This window comes from Daucus carota, chromosome 3 (genome assembly GCF_001625215.2).
Source record: "Daucus carota subsp. sativus chromosome 3, DH1 v3.0, whole genome shotgun sequence".
Lineage (NCBI taxonomy): Eukaryota > Viridiplantae > Streptophyta > Magnoliopsida > Apiales > Apiaceae > Daucus > Daucus carota.
Genome location: NC_030383.2, coordinates 55,546,871 through 55,564,217, shown reverse-complemented (window position 1 = coordinate 55,564,217; position 17,347 = coordinate 55,546,871). Strand labels below are relative to the sequence as shown.

The 17,347-nt window shown below is 34.1% G+C and overlaps 2 protein-coding genes across 2 annotated transcripts; both read left to right on the top strand.

Annotated features, from left to right (window-relative positions):
* Window positions 1-4,766: 4,766 nt before the first annotated feature.
* LOC108214094 (SNF2 domain-containing protein CLASSY 1) lies at window positions 4,767-12,987 on the top strand. Its single transcript, XM_017385888.2, has 7 exons — window positions 4,767-4,904; window positions 4,994-5,044; window positions 5,871-5,930; window positions 6,799-7,076; window positions 8,415-9,956; window positions 10,251-10,406; window positions 10,663-12,987. Exons 3-7 carry the CDS (start codon window positions 5,882-5,884, stop codon window positions 12,604-12,606), a joined length of 3,969 nt encoding a protein of 1,322 aa, XP_017241377.1. The 5' UTR covers window positions 4,767-4,904; window positions 4,994-5,044; window positions 5,871-5,881; the 3' UTR covers window positions 12,607-12,987.
* A 2,562-nt stretch (window positions 12,988-15,549) lies between these two features.
* LOC108214097 (abscisic acid receptor PYL4) lies at window positions 15,550-16,405 on the top strand. Its single transcript, XM_017385893.2, has one exon. The coding sequence runs from the start codon at window positions 15,689-15,691 to the stop codon at window positions 16,301-16,303; it is 615 nt and encodes a 204-aa protein (XP_017241382.1). The 5' UTR covers window positions 15,550-15,688; the 3' UTR covers window positions 16,304-16,405.
* The last annotated feature ends 942 nt before the right edge of the window (window positions 16,406-17,347 follow it).

Sequence of the window (17,347 nt, the reverse complement as noted above, 5' to 3'; positions counted from 1 at the left end):
CCTATATTTCAAAACAGAGGGAGTAATAGTATTTTTGTAATTTTTTTAGAATAAAAATATAATATAAATATTTTTTATTCAGAAAGGGAAATTTTTTAAAATACTAATTTTAAATATATGGTCAAACCTTCTAAAGATACGTGTAAAAAGTCAAACGTCTTGTATAATGGACCAGAGGGAGTATATAACAGTTTGATATAGTTTTTTACTGAAAAATAGGTGAAAATTGTTTGATAAATTTAAAAGCAAAATTGTACGGTGGTTTTAGTTCAAAAATTGTTTTAGGAAAAGTAGGTTCTTGCTTCTACAAAAAAAAATGCTTATCAATTTTTGCAAAATCATACTCCCTCTGTCCCATTTAATTCTATATGTTTCTTTTTCACTGCTCGACACGCACTTCAATACTCTTATAAAATATAATTCTATAATTTATTTATAAAATTTTCTTTTTCTGAATAAAAAATATAACATTCAAACTTTTATTCAGAAAAGAAAAATCTTAAAAATAAGTTATAGAACTATACTTTATAGGAGCATTAAAGTCCGTGCCGCGTCCCCGTTCCCCGATGTATATAACTCAGAGGGACGGAGGAAGTAGATTTTATCAGCAAATTTTATCAAAAATATTATTATATTTTACTATAAACCAAAATGTGAATGTAAAAAACACTCAACACATATCCGATCTATACAACTGTATTTTTTCTTGTTAGCACTTTTTGAGAACACAATAATTTTTAACCGCACTTCCTAAATAGAGTCTTGGTTCTCACCAAGTCAGATTTTGTGGGCTTAAATAGTTAAATGAGCGGGTTTCCTTGATCCACTTCTTAATTAATATTTTCGCAACTTAGAGCTTGTTTGGTCAGTTTCTGCGATAAGTTAGAAGTCTGATTAAAATTAAAAATATTTGTCCGGATTTTATGTCATTGTTGACTTTAAACCGGAAAAAGTCTGTTTATGTAAAAAGTTGGAAGTTGAAACTGACCTAAAGCTTTAATTAACGTCAGAGGTTAGTTTCAGATATTTTTTTTGGTGACTTTAAATGTGAATATTTAAAATTTAACCCGACATAAACACGACTTATGTAACCCGAAATTTACCTTTTGAACTAAAATATTAGTTTATAGTTGAGAGGAACATTTAATTTAAATTTAAATTTACATTAATTATTTTAGTTCAGATTTCGAACTCTTATATCTTAAGTTTGATATATATGAATGATACTTTAATATATTTATTAAAGATTATTGCACATTATACCCCTGGACTTTGGGTAGTAAATGAGTACCCACACTTTAAAATGTGGTAGTTCGTACCCCAAAATTTGTAATAACTTTCAGTTTGTGACCCGACTCACCGTTCCTTTAAAAACCAATGTTAACGATGGGGTAACAATGTGTATACTAATTTCTATCAGCTGCTTTACCACTTGTGATCCCTCAAAGTTTATGTATTATATTTTGAAATTATTTTTAAACGCACACAATGATGTAAAGAATTTTTAAATTAAATTTTGAAATAAATTTTTAGATTCTAAATTTAAATACATATTATAAATTAAATAATACATGTTTTTATTCAGCAGTCCCAAATTTTAAAATAAATTTTCAGATTCTAAATCTAAATACATATTATGTTCAGAAATATGTTCAAAATATAATACATAAACTTTAAGGGGTCACGGAGGTAAAGTAATTGTTAGAAACTAACATACACACTGTTACCCTCAAATACTTAACGTTAACATCAGTTTTTAACGGAATGGTGGGTAAGGGTTACAAACTGAAAGCTACTACAAACTTTGGGGTACGAATTACCACGTTTTAAAGTGTGGGTACTCATTTACAGATTTACTAATGATCCAAAATCCAGGGGTCCAAAGTGTAATAATCTCAATGTATTATAACCGAAATAATATCACATATATAAGATCCGACCCAAGTATATACGGGAACAATCTAGATCAAAATGAGCTAAATAAATAAAATTGTGCAATCTTCATCACATTTTTCTACTCGTCTAATCTCTACCAAGATCCAAATTTCACTCTGATTATGTATGGTAAGTCTCTACAACTTCTTTCCGCATCAAGTTTTGTATCTTGTTCATTGTTCATACCATGTATTTTTAAATCTCAAGAAACTTGTTCAATTGAAAAACATATCAATTTTTGTAATTAAGATGGATAAATTAATTAAAATTTAGTATAAAATCTAGTTATAATAATGAAAGTGTGTCGCGATCTAGATCTCAATCAATAAATAATTAGTGATTCTCATTCTAATTTTGAATTGATTAGATCGAAATGCTTTCTGTTTTGTGACTTGGATGATATTATTTGCTTTATCAAGTATTAAAACTTAACATAAATTCTAGTTATAATGATGGAAGTGAGTCGCGATCTAGACCTCAATCAATAATTAGTGATTCCCGAATTCCAATTCTAATTTCATTTGATTTGATTAGATCGGAATACTTTTTGTGTCGCGTCTTAAATGGTATTGTTTTGCTCTATTGTTATGATTCATTTACACGGAATTGGAGAATTTGGGATGAATCGTGCAAGTTACTTTTATAATTTATGTTGTGAGAACTTATGTAAATTAATTAAAATATCATCATGCATTTTTAATGAATATTTTATTATGGTTTTATTGCTACAACGATTTAGCAATAAATTTTCTACTCATGAATTTGCTTGAGATAAATGCATAAATATATATATTTTTATTAAAGTTATGACAATCTCATTCATATGTTACCACCAACAATCTTTTGAAAAATGTAAGTAAAATAAAATATTACTAAAATTTATATGAATATTGAAAAAAAAATTCATTTTTAAGTTTGGAACAATCTTGTTATTCTCTTTGAGATGCCAACTTTTTTCACGTGCTATCCTAGCTCTTGTTACATTTTTTACAGACATGTGAAAATACCGTTCACATGTGACTGATACTTTCGAATCTGTTACTTGAATATATACGTCCTGTACTTGGTTATAAACTTCATAATAGTATCCATAATTTCTAATTTCGTGACAGTAGATCCTTTCTTGCACCTTCGTTTAGTTGTCATAACTTGAATTGATTATTATCAAGCCCTTTCATATTGTGTCATAGATCTTCCTATTCCGTCTTCACATTTATATGTTTACTCTTGTACCTTATATTATTACAGCTTTCTTTACATGAACTTCATATGTAGCGTCACTAAATATTCTGGTATATGCATTTAGCACCAAGTTGTTGTCAATCTTTTATTATATTATCATTTTTTTTAAAAAGAAAAATACATAAATGAAAATTTTGAGTTCAGCTTGCAAGTGATGTGAGATCCTATTAACATATTCAACTGAGGACAACTTCACTCACGTGTTGCCACGTAACAATTTTCTTAAAATGTCACTAAGAAGAAATAAGAAAGATTCTCGACTATTAAAGCAACCTAGATGCATTTATTTATAAACTTGGACAATCTCTTCGATTTTCATCCTTCATTCTCCTTGAAAATATCCCCAAACTACAAAATTTGGTTGTCTAATGATCATATTTTGACATCCTCGCTTAGAGACTGTTTGGAAGTGCGCTTATAGTTTCTTATGCTGTTTGGAAAAGTGTCAATAAAAAAAAGCGTTTTTGTAGAAATAAAATCACTATTCGATATTTTTTTTAGCATTTACGTATTTTGAGTTATAATATAAATAGTAAATAATTTTTTTTTGTGAGATTTGATATAAGAGATCTATTTTTTCTAAAAAATATTAAACGAAAAACAGCTATTCAAAAAGGTTACTAACAAATGTATCACACAAATTTTCACTAATTTTTCAGCAAAAATACTCTCGCGACCTCCCTTCTACTAAAACAGTCCTGAGATTCAAATAATGTTCATTATTTGACATTCTCAACACCAAAATTGAGAATAAGAAAAATCGTACTTTATTATAATTTCAATTTCAATTTTAGTAACATAATACAGATAATATGAAAATATGGATATCAACTGTAATAGTATAATCGGTTTGGCTAGTGTGTGCCCATGGGCACATGCTAAGCGCGGAAATTTTTGTATTTGGGAGATTTTGATTGGTGTGGTTGGTGTATTTGCAGGGGGGTCCACCATTATCATGAGATAGGAACCAATCAAAATGATCCAAGCACAAAATTTTCCGCGCTTAGCATGTGCCCATGGGCACACCATAGAAAAACCGTAGTATAATATAGATAACATAGAAATATGAACATTTTACAAGTTCATAATATCTGTTGATATTTTTTATTCACGAACGTTGGAAGTCAATTCCTCCGATTCTACAAAAAGCGGAATTTATTCGATACAAATCAGTATCCATTATTCTTACAAAATACAAATCGCAGAAAACAGAATATATCGAAACATAAACCAAGATAAAGAGCACAAAACAAACAACACACCTCTAAACAATCTTCATAGGCTGTGGCTGAGCTAAACCACCGCAGAAATAGCCTACTTCCCTCACCTACTCCTCCATTTACCATAGACCATTTCTTTACTGCGCGCAGCTCCCAAGGTCACTCATCTTTTACCGTCCACTTTCCGCACAAAAATCACTGTAAATTTGCACGCACATCAAGGCACGCTGTCAGATTTTTACCCTCATAGATTTCTCCCCTGCACTCACAACAACTACTGTTGTGGCTATTTATTACAGACCGCACTCACTTTAACCACACTATTTATACTTACGTTTGTACGTACGTCTTATATTTACACACACTCATGTACTATGTACGTGTCACATGTGTGTGCATATAAATGTAACATTTCTTTTGTGCTGCTTTTTACTTCACTTTTGTTGACACTGACACAAAAGGCCTGGTGGGTTTTCACTCCGGCCATCATTTCGCCGGATTGTCACCGTAAAGTCACCGGAAAATATATATTTTTTATTTTTCTGAGCTTTTGTTATTTTATATGAGTTGTTTATAGTGTGCTTGTATTGTTTCAGGGAAAAGAAGAAGAAGGGTGATCTTTTAGCTGCTGGTTTTGGTGGTTTTTGGTAAAATTAAGGCAGCCCTTTTCATGCTTTTAGTTGTATCTATAGTTGTGTGTATAGATTCTATCTGCCATTTCTTTGCTTCTTGTGTTAGATATTTAAAATGATTTTTTACTCAAAATAGGGACTGTTACTGAAATGATTGTTTGATATATTTTTATTAAATTTTTGTTGAATTTACTCAAATGAGGAACTGTTACTGATTCATGTAGCTAAAAGGGTAAAGAAAGATTGAATCTTTTCTAATTAAGGAGCTATTAAATTACTTGTTGTTTTTGTGGTAAGATGATATGGCTAGTTACTTTGAGTATAAGTTGTGTTTGCTTGATTTGGTAAGAATCAAGAATTTTAAAGTTTATGTATCAGTTACAACAGTTTTAAGTGTGACTCAACTTCAAGTGATATTTGACTTATTTGATCTGAAATTTCTTGTTAAGCACAAAACTAGGTAAATTAGTAGTCGTTAATTTTGTAGGTTTAATAATTATGTGACATATCTTCTGGATAATTGTTGCTCTGCTCTTGTTTTCCGAGTTCTTACTTTTCCTGGTTTGAGAGTGGCTGATAGGTGTTGATTATGTATGTTATAATAATTTGTATAATGGTTGATTAGTTTAAGAGGTTAATGCTATACAGTGGTTAAGTCGCTGGGTAAGTGTACGAGTTGATCTTGATCAGTGTAGAGCGAAGTTGATGAATATCATTGATAGGGTGAAACATTGCTAGGGGTGTTGTACATCGCGGTGATGCGTATATGTGTTGTAGTATTATATTTGACAAGGCAGATTATGCTAAACCAAAATTATTGCTAACTATTAAGAGTATGCAGGTTGGAGCGTCATGAGGAGACGGAGTTTACATCAAGCCACTCATCCGTTTAATATAAAGCGTAAGTATAAGCATCAAGGTTCTGTGCAATGGCATTAAGAAAGAGTAATCCATATGTTTTTACCCTTTAAGTAACTATTAACCAACAGCATGAATTTTCTTGTACATTCTGCTTCCCACATGTCAGTGATGATGCATACAAGCAGGGGCGGATCTAGACCCAAAATCTTAGGGGGGCACCAAGCAAATTTTCGGAAAAAACCTATATATTTTCAAAATTTGGGGGGGCACTTCTATAATTTTGTAAAATTTAGAATGGTGAAAAAGTGTAAAAATAAAATTTAGGGGGGGCACGTGTCCCCCCGTGCCTCTTCCTAGATCCGCCCCTGCATACAAGATCTCAACTTTCCGTAATCTGACCTTAACCCTTCCTCCGTGTATTGTGAATTTATGACCAAATTATGATCATCTCCTCTTTATCCTGGAACAACTAAGTTCTAATCTTAATGACCAATATTCATAAACGATTTTGAAACTATCTGTCGCTTGCCACAACTTTTTGTAGTCTAATCTTGAACTTTTGCTGCAAGTTACAGTTATTACAGTGGAGCCCTAACGAGACCTAGTGTCTTGCTAACATTTTAATACACTCTAGTTGCTCCTTAACTTTTAAGACATTCAAAATTATGTCTAAAACAAATTTGTACCTTTATTTAGTATCCTTGAAGATAATTTGAAGTGAATTGTCAGAACTTTGAAGATGTGGTGGAACCAGATTGTGTGCCTGATATTATTACCGATGTGGTTTTAGAGAGAGTCCATCCATTTAATGCTGGAGAGCATCTGATTAATGTCACTGTTTTATTGACGTAGCTTGTAATATGAACTGTCTTCGTCTTTACCTTTGCTAATTAGAAAGTGTCTCTCAGCTTTTGAGGCATTTTGGTGTGACAAATGGCAAAGCATAGAGCGCTTAAGAATCAAGGACGGGTCTATAAGAATGCATGTTATAGATGATGAAGCAATGATTGAGGTGCAGATTCCCATTTCAAGTATGCGAATTAAGCCAAGAAAAGCTACTGCAATTGATTGCACGTGTCTTCTACGACCTGGACTTGATGTTTCTGTGCTCTCAACGCCTCAACAAACAGAAGATACAGAAGATGCAGAAGATACAGAAAATTCAAGTGCTGAAGATCAAATGCCTGTAAGTCCTTTTGAAATCCTATCTTCCGCAAAATAAGTGATATTTACCTGCTCTGTTCTATACAGTTCCTTGTGGCATGAAGTTCCTGATATGCCATTACTTTAGACTTAAGGTGCCATGAGGTTCCTTAGTAATATTAAGTAGCTTAAATTTCCTAATATTAAGTGTCTCATTCTGAGTGTATTGAGTATTACTGTGCCTACAGAATCAGTGTTGGGAACCATATTGAACCTCGTTTTATCCTTGTAAACAACAGTTCACCTATGTACAAGTATTTTGAAGTCGTGTAAACTATACAAAGAGTTATGAGATCTGTTTTTAGGGAAAAGCTTATTAATATCCATACCTATTCAATGTTCATGCATTATGTTATGCTAATTTCCATCGATATACTTATAATAATTTCCATCGATATGCTATAATTCCTTTTTGGATCCACAATAATTTACTTTTAATTAATCGGTCTTTCTAATGTGTGCCCAAGGGCACACAATAAGCACCAACTCTCATGAAAATGGCTTCTTTTGATTGGTGGAATTGATGTGAATGCATGGGGTAACTAACATATATTATCCATCCACCAATCAAAAGCTAATATTCTCATCGGAGTTGGTGACTATTGTGTGTTCATGGGCACACCATAGAAAATTCGTTAATTAATAGTCAAAACCAAAATCACGGCTGTCTAAGTAAATTTTGGGTTTTCATAAGGCTTCAAACTTTAAAGGAGCTGAAGACTTTAGTTAACAAGTTAAATCTTATTACACAAAGACATACCTGTGATTGGCTACATCATTTCCCATACTTTGTATGATGCTATCAGCTTTGCTCAAGCAAGTAAGCTCAAGTTCTTTGTTACACCATCAGCTCATTAGCAATTATTGATTTTAATTTTGATATTTTTTTTCATATTTTGCGGGATGATACTTCCTCTTCTTTCCAAATTACAAAGGCCAGGGGGTATCTATTCTCAAATTATTGGATATTTATGATTCCTCGAGTAAAACTATTCTGTTTAGATAAGCCTCTCTAGGTGTATTGCTACAGCATATTATAAACTTTGCTTTAAGTTAGTAATAATAGTCTGCATAACATGGGAAGTGTCCAATATGATTTTGATATTGTTTTTCAGTTTCTCATCTACATACCTGAAAAGTATTGGACTGAATTGCAGAAGTTTTTGTTAGTTAACTAGTTCATCTTTAGCAAAGTTTGCACGATAATTTCCTTAATTTATTGGAATTGTTGGTTACATCAGCATGACATTTCTTTAATGTTCCTACGTGTTATAAAATAATTTCAAACTTGTTCAATTATTAGTTCATTCTTCTTGTTTAGGTATGGCTTGACGCAAAAATAAGTTCTATAGAGAGGAAACCTCATGAAGATGATTGCGCTTGCACGTTTTATGTGCAGTTCTATGTCACACAAGGCCCTATTGGTATGATAAAGAAAGCACTATCTAAAGATATAACCATGGTGCAGATTGAAAAGATTTCCATTTTCCAGAAACTTGAAAAGAATCCTTGTGAGGATGAACTTTATCGTTGGAAGTTCTCGGAGGACAGTACATCACGTCACATTTTTAAGTTGTTTACAGGAAAGTTTGCATCTGATTTGACATGGCTACTTGTTACATCTGTTGCCAAGCAACTTACATTTGACGTAAGATCGATAGAAGGCCAAATTGTCTATCAGATATGGGATGGAGATACTTATACATATTCTCAGAATTCAGAGCAGTGCTCAAAGGCCGTGACTTTCAAGCTAGAGAATGGAACTCTGTCCCCGGTCGTAGTTTCATTTGCTCCAACTGATGCCCAGAATGTGACACCTGATGACGAATTGAATGACTCTGGATCATTGTCATTGTATGATGTTCTGGACTTGCGGCGCTCAAAGCGTCGTAATGTGCAGCCCGAGCGTTACCTGGGCTGTGATGAACTGCCAGATCCGGATATTGATATTAGCCGTATAGGTCTAATCAGAGAGTCCAAATTGGACTACGAAGATATTCCTATGGCTCTATCTGTCCAAGACGATCATGCACACAAAACACAGAAACATAGAACAGATGGACATAAAACCGATAGGCAGGAGGAGATGGACAAGATAATCAGCTCGTACAGGAAAGAAGTTTTTGGTAGCTTACTTAATAGCCAGAGGAATATCAAGCAAATGGATTTGAGTTCAGATTCATCTGATGAAGAACAAGAGATAATTATGAATGATCAAGGAGAACATCCATCTCAAAGTGCAATTGTCCCCTTGTCTACTGAAAACAATTCCGGTGCTGGTGAAGTGTACCCTCTTGCCGCTGAAGTTTCTGGAACTAGTGCAGCGGACATCAGTAAAATAGTTTCTAAGTATTACAGTGATAGAGCTGGTAATGTAGATGAGAAGAGAACATCTAGGACTTACTACTCCAAAGTGGAACAACAAAAGAAGAAAAAACCTGCAGTCAACTATTCTTTAGTGCACAGCGGATGGGGGTGGAAAGCTGCATATAAGAGGTATCCCAGAGCCAAGAGGTTGCGTTCTACTGTTACAGATTGGCAGAACATTTATGATCATACAAGATCATCTTCTACAAGAAGAGCCTTTAGTGCAAGCGTTTACAGGGAATTGATAAGAAGATGCATGACAGACATAGACTCTGTTGTCGGTCAAGAACAACCACCAATCCTTGATCAGTGGAAAGAGTTTCAATCAAATTCCTCGAACCAAAATGAAGGGAAGGAGAAGAAGGACATGGATGAAAATGAGGCAGGGATACCAGAGGAGCCGGAAGATAGCTGTGAAGAAGAGGTCTCTGAAATTGATATATTGTGGAAAGAAATGGATATGGCCTTGGCTTCAGCTTATCTTCTTGACGAAGAGGTAATTATTTGATAATTTGCAAATTCCAAATGCGCAATATTCCCTTCTTATCAATTTTTTGCACTAGTTCTGGGAAACCAGAAATGAAAAAAGTCTAGTCACCTTAAATTGGACTGCTTGATGAGTTTTTTATCCATATTTTAGGATATGGAATGTTTGCTGTGTAATTTAGCACGGAGTCGAGACGGTTACCTTGTTCTAAGCTGTTTTTTTAATTTTTACATTTGCATATGCCTACTTGATAATGTTACTTGATTATCAATCTTAAGGATGATATTGTGCTTGAATTTTCAGGACACCATGGACGAAGTCCCCAATGAAACAAAAAAATCAACTGGAATTGGCCGGCAAGTTTGTCAGCATGATTACAGACTAAATGAAGAGATTGGAATCGTATGCCGCTCCTGTGGATTTGTTTGCACCGAGATTAGATATGTCTCATTACCATTTGTAAGTAACTTCAATATTCGAAATGCTAAAAAGTACTTGATATATGTGGTTGCTTTGAGTTGCACATTCCTTATAGTTAATTGCTGTCTCAGTGTAACATCTCCGTGTGAGGATATCTCATCAATAATACCAACATAAACATTCTGTATTTATATATTTATAATTATGTCGAGACCGTTAAGCTGAATATAGTCTATAATTCCTTTTTTGGTATACAAACCTGCTCATTCTCACAACTCAGTTTCTTTACATGTAGTTCCCATCACATAGCTGGACCACAAGCAAGCATGTACGCAAAGAAGACAAAGAAAATGTTTCAGATAGTAAGCAGGAAGAGAAAAAGGAATTTGATAATATTTCTATTCCTACTTACTCTGATACATTCTTATCAGAAGAGAAAGACAGTGTTTGGGCCTTGATACCAAACCTTAAAGAAAAGTTGCGCTTCCACCAAAAAAGAGCTTTTGAGTTTCTTTGGCGGAACCTTGCTGGTTCAATGATACCAGCAGAGATGGAGTCAGCGCGTAATAATAGGGGTGGCTGTGTCATTTCTCATTCTCCTGGAGCCGGGAAAACATTGCTGATCATTGCATTTCTGGAGAGTTACTTGAAGTTATTCCCGGGAGCAAGGCCTTTAGTCCTTGCTCCAAAGACAACCCTGTATACTTGGTACAAAGAAATATTGAAGTGGAAGATTCCTATTCCTGTATACCAAATCCATGGTGGTCAGACATACAGAGGCGAATTGTTAAGGCGGAAAGTGCAAGCACCTGCCGGGCTTCCTCGCAATCAAGATGTGTTACATGTTTTGGATTGCCTAGAAAAAATACAGAGTTGGCTTGCTCATCCAAGTGTCCTTCTCATGGGTTATACCTCATTTCTAACTTTGACCCGAGATGATTCGAATTATACCCACAGACAATATATGGCTCAAGTTTTACGCCGTTGTCCAGGTATACTTATCCTTGATGAAGGGCACAACCCCAGAAGTACTAAATCTCGATTGCGGAAAGGTTTGATGAAGGTGGATACAGACCTGAGAGTTTTGCTCTCTGGTACGCTGTTTCAGAATAACTTTGGAGAATATTTTAACACCCTTTGCTTAGCAAGGCCAAATTTTGTCAATGAGGTGCTAGATGAACTTGATCCAAAATTTAGGAAGAAGAAGAAAGAAATATCAAACTTTTCCCGTGAAAATCGTGCGAGGAAAGTCTTTATTAATGAGATATCGGGGAAGATCAATTCTGATATAAGTGAGGAAAGAGTTCAGGGTCTAAATGTCTTGAAGAATTTAACAAACGAATTTATAGATGTTTATGAAGGTGGAAGTTCCGATAGCCTTCCTGGTTTACAAATTTACACTTTGATGATGAAGTCGACAAAAATTCAACAGGACATTTTGGAAAAACTTCAGAATCAAAGGCCTATATACAAAGGGTTTCCATTAGAACTAGAGCTTCTAATCACTCTTGGGTCGATACATCCCTGGTTAATCCGAACTACACAATGTGCGGGTAATTACTTTAGTCTGGAGGAGTTGGCCGCTCTTGAAAAGCTGAAGTATGACCTGAAATTAGGTTCAAAAGTAAGATTCGTTATGAGTCTTATTCCTCGGTGTCTTATCAGGAAGGAGAAAGTACTGATATTTTGTCACAACATTGCTCCAATTAACCTATTTCTTACAATATTTGAGAGGTTCTATGGCTGGAGGAAGGGTGAAGAAGTTCTTGTATTACAGGGGGAACTTGAACTCTTCGAAAGAGGAAGAGTGATGGAGAAGTTTGAAGAGGCAGCAGGACCGTCAAGGGTAATGCTCGCTTCCATCTCGGCCTGTTGTGAAGGGATCAGTCTGACTGCTGCATCAAGAGTGATCTTACTCGATTCGGAGTGGAATCCTTCCAAGAGTAAGCAAGCCATTGCACGAGCTTTTCGTCCTGGACAGGATAAGGTTGTTTATGTGTATCAACTACTAGCTACAGGGACCCTCGAAGAAGAGAAATTCAAGAGAACAACATGGAAGGAGTGGGTTTCAAGTATGATATTCAGCGAGGAGTTTGTGGAGGATCCTTCTCAGTGGCAAGCACTGAAGATTGAAGATGAACTCTTGGGAGAGATGATACAGGAAGATCGAAATTCATTGTTCCATCAGATTATGAAGAATGAAAAGGCTTCAAACGGTTTGATGAGAGTTAAAGATTAACCTTCCAGCTTTCTCGGATGTAAAACCTCTCGTACCCTACAACTCCTCTCTTTCATGCAGCAAGCATCCACTTCGTTTCGTTGCCAGCTATTGTTATCCAAGGCTAAGTTGGTCTAGAGCAATGCTGTGTTCGACAAAACTGTAAGAAACATATGGAATGCTGTTTATGGTTTTTTATAATCACTGTTTATCTGCAGTGATACTATCGACATGTTTGTTTCGTAGAATTATTAATGTGACTTATTCTAGCTTGATCTCTCTACCTGAGTTCAGAAATTCAGGGACTCGATAACATTACTGCAGTCATGCAGTTGTGTTTTATGAATCAAGCTAGTCGGTTAGAGACTTGCATCTAAGATTGTTATTGGTTGTTTGCACCTAGCAAGTTGTTGATGGTTTATTTTTCACTGTCGAGGCATAGTATGCGTTTCCTTAATATGTTCTTAACATGGATTTTCTTGTACATTCTGCTTCTTGCATGTCAATTATGCTGCATACATCTCAATTCTGTGTGATCAAATCTTAGCACTTGCTCTACTTTCTGCATATTTTAGGCAACTAATAAAAGACTAATATTTATGTCAGCATCACTACGGAGATGGGATTTTTCTACCGCAACATTTCTTGTAATTCTCCATTCAAGTCTCGTGCTAGCTTGACCGAGCTATCTGATATAATATATTTAATATTAAGTGAATAGTTCTCTTACAGATATCCGTGTTAGTAAAAGTTTTTTCTAATCATAATCATAATTTATAGAATATTATTGAATATTTAGCTTTGTGAAAACTTGAAATTTTGACAAATTTCAGCGGTTAATATGAAATTAGCTAAATTTATAATTTTACCTCAAACCAGTGAAAAAGGATATTAGGGATTTGTCGACATGTCTTCTCAAATCTACGTTCAGTTTTTTTACCAAGTCAAGTTTGAAAGTTATCGAGTCCAAAAGTTATAAATTAAAAATTATAATGCAGTATAAAATCAAGTCCAAGCTTCCTATGATGATTTTTCAAGCCCGGTCAGATTTCAAACTACTCAAAATTATAAAGTACTTGATGAACCATGAAAAAGTGAACGACTTGGCAAAATCTTATCCGGTCCAATTCATTAAATTACAAAAATACAAATTCTCAAGTTAAAATCAAGTCGAATGGAGTTGGAAAATCAAATAAGTTCGAACAAAATTTATTAAAAACTCGTATCAACGGTGATAAACGTCTTTCTAAAATTCTAATATTTATCTAAACTCAAATTCAAAATCGGGTTCGAATCAAGCCGAGCCGACTCAAATATTCAAATGACACACCAATGCTAAAAATCTTCCGTTAAAAATCCACAAGTAGCTTCTAGTAGGTGAAAATTACAAGTTCGCCCAACAAAATTCTAGTGGTGGAATAGTGGTTAGGTTCTCCTTTAGTGCAATTTGGAACGTTTGAAGACTGCAAACCAAGTTGATAGCTTTTACTTGTTTAGAGCTCAACTTTATGTTTATTCAAGTGGTTCTTAAAGTTTAACAAATTCAACTTGAAGGAAGGTGGGTGAGAAAATATGCACAATGGACAGAGGAAAAGATATGCATAGAGACTTTTATTAACTGGACTGCAATTATTAGCACCAAATTAGTAAAACTATATTGCAACTAGGCTTTGGCTAAGTTTGTCTAAACTGTGTGGTACTGGTATAAAATAGATGCTAGTTGATCGGTTGAGCAGCCTGCTCTTTTTTCTATACATTGAAAACTGTAAAACAAGTTCCTACAATTGTCAATTTTTGAGGATGGTATCTTTGCTAAATTCAAATTGGTAGCTATTAGGGACACTAGGTCTATTCTACTTGTCATTTGTCAATTTTACTGTATGCTTATAATAATAGGGGTAGAAAAGAGTTTGTAACATACTACCCCTGTCCCTTTTTACTTGTCACTTTGACTTTTTGCACGTAACTTAAGGTGACTAAAGAACATACTTCTACTTATTATTTTTAAAATTTTCTTTTTCCGAATTAAAATTTATAGTTTATATTTTTATTCACAAAAAGAAAATTTGAAAAATAGTGAGCGGAATTATGTTTTTTACTCACTTTAAGTTACGTGCAAAAAGTCAAAATGACAAGTAAAAAGGGACGGAGGTAGTACTATTTTACAGTTGTTACTGGATATAGTCAGTGTGGAAAAGGAATTTGGAATTAATATTTAATCAGATTATTAATAGATATTTATTAATATCATTAATGATATAATTATATAGACATATATATCATTATTTTTAAGATTATAAAATTTTCCCCAAAATGTTAAGAAACTTTAATGTTAATCGATATTTGATAGATCAATTCAATTTTATGCGAATATTATACACACCTAAATTATTTAGGAAAGCGCAATGCAAAGAATTCTTAGATATGGATGCAGTGAGGACACCTTCTGCGAAATCCGAATACAAAATTATAGAATTTTTTTATTAAAATATATTATTATTTAAATATGTATTTGGAAGTACTTTTACATAATTAAAATGGTGCCGGCGAGACGTATTCCCTACGTCTCGGCAGGTTGTCTATGTTACTTTTTGACACGAATTTTGAGGTTCCTATAACATATAGTTTCATAATATTTTTTTAAACTTTTTTTTTGAATAAATGTTTAATATTTAAATTTTTATTAAAAAAATTAACAGGAATATTATGAAACAAAACATTCTAAGAGTCTCAAAATATATTTAAACAATAAAGATGAATAACCTCGGAGGGAGAGAGTAGTGAGTATAATTTTTTCACAGTTTAGGGATTTATAGGGCAGGAATACGAGGTTGCCGAAAGAAACGGAGGGACTTAATATTATTATAGAGAGTGGCGTAAGTTCTAGGGTGGAGTATTTACAAGCCTAATGAAAACAAGACTCGATCGGCTCCTCCATAAGTTTTTATTACCAACTTGATCACCAACTTGCTTGTCGACTCTTTCTTTTCTCTCCACACAATTATATACAAATCTAATCCACTCTATATATATATAACATCTCCATCTCAAACCCATCTAAGTTGAAGAAGAGAAAGCAAGCAAGAACCAAATATACGAGAATATGCCTTCTTCTCTCCAACTCCAAAGAATCTACAACACAACCACCGAATACAAATTCCAAAAAAAATCGAGCAATAATAATTTGTGCACAATTGTTCCGCCTCCTCTAGGGCTGCCGCAAGGAATCGAACCCTACCACACTCACATGATCAGCTCGAATCAAAGCTGTTCCTCCGTGGTCCAAAAAGTTTCCGCGCCTATATCGACCGTTTGGTCAATTATTCGAACCTTCGACACCCCGCAAATCTACAAGCACTTCATCAAGAGCTGCCACGTCATCCACGGGGACGGATCCGTGGGGAGTCTACGTGAGGTCCACGTGATCTCGGGGCTCCCCGCGGTTTCGAGCATCGAGAGGCTAGATATTCTCGACGATGAGTGTCACATTATGAGTTTTAGCGTGGTGGGGGGTGATCACCGGTTGAATAATTACCGGTCGGTGACGACGCTGCACGCGACGGAGAGCGGGGAGGGGACGGTGGTGGTGGAGTCGTATGTGGTGGATGTGCCGGAGGGGAATACTAAGGAGGAGACTTGCGGGTTTGCGAATACGATTGTGACGTGTAATTTACATTCGTTGGCGAAGATTGCTGAAAACTTGACTCATAAGTCATAAGTAATTCACATGCAGACTTTTTTTTGTTCTTCGGTAGTTTTTGATTTGTATGAATGAGTTTATTTGTTCAATGGTTATAATGTAAATATGTAGTTTTTTTCAGCTCAAGAGAATGTTTCTAATATATATGTTGAATTATATACATTGAGCAAGTAAATAACCTAAAGCACGGTAAATAGATATGTGTTGATAATTAAAATGATTTAAATTCGAGTTTGTTTCTGTTCACTTTGAGGTTTAAGTATAAATTTGAAATGACAGCTCCTTCATTTGAGACAAAATGGATTTCATATTTTGAAATAGAATTTAATTCGTGACAAATTTGAGAACATCAAATAGTTATACGATAATATTTACATGAATTGGAATATCCGAGCTGAAAATTAAGAATAGTATTAAATGTATAGAACTCGATAAAAGGAAATTTAGACTAATTTTGTAATTTAAAATTAAAGATTCAAAGCAAGTAATTATAAGTGCAAATTACTTCGACAATTAAAAATATTTATACTTTTTTTCCTTTGCTGGGAGTCTGGGACCAAAATTACTTTGATCTATAAGCACATTCTTGCAGTTTATCAGTACGAATCTAAAACAACATTTTCACTTTTACCGGAAATGTATACACAGTAATTTTCTTTCCTTTAAGATCAAGATCAAGACCACAACAGAAGATCGAGATGATTAATTAAGAGCCAGCAATAATCACAATAAAAGGGTTCGCCTTGATACATTATAATAATATACATGTATAATTTCATTTAGAGGATATCTTGTGATCTCGCTTAGCTCAACAGAAACAAAGCCGTGTGCTTTACCGCCAAAGGACCACTAACAATAGTTTATCAGTGTATTACGATGATAGTACTGTAAGCTAGGGAATAATAAAATCTCATTCGATTCTAAAAGTGCATATTGCAATTAAATAACATGCAGCGTTTCTCAAAGGGTTTTATTTTTTATTCATGTGGACTAATATATCTATTGTAAAATACATCCACATGCATGCGCCGGTGATTTTATATATAATTAATTACTTGTAAG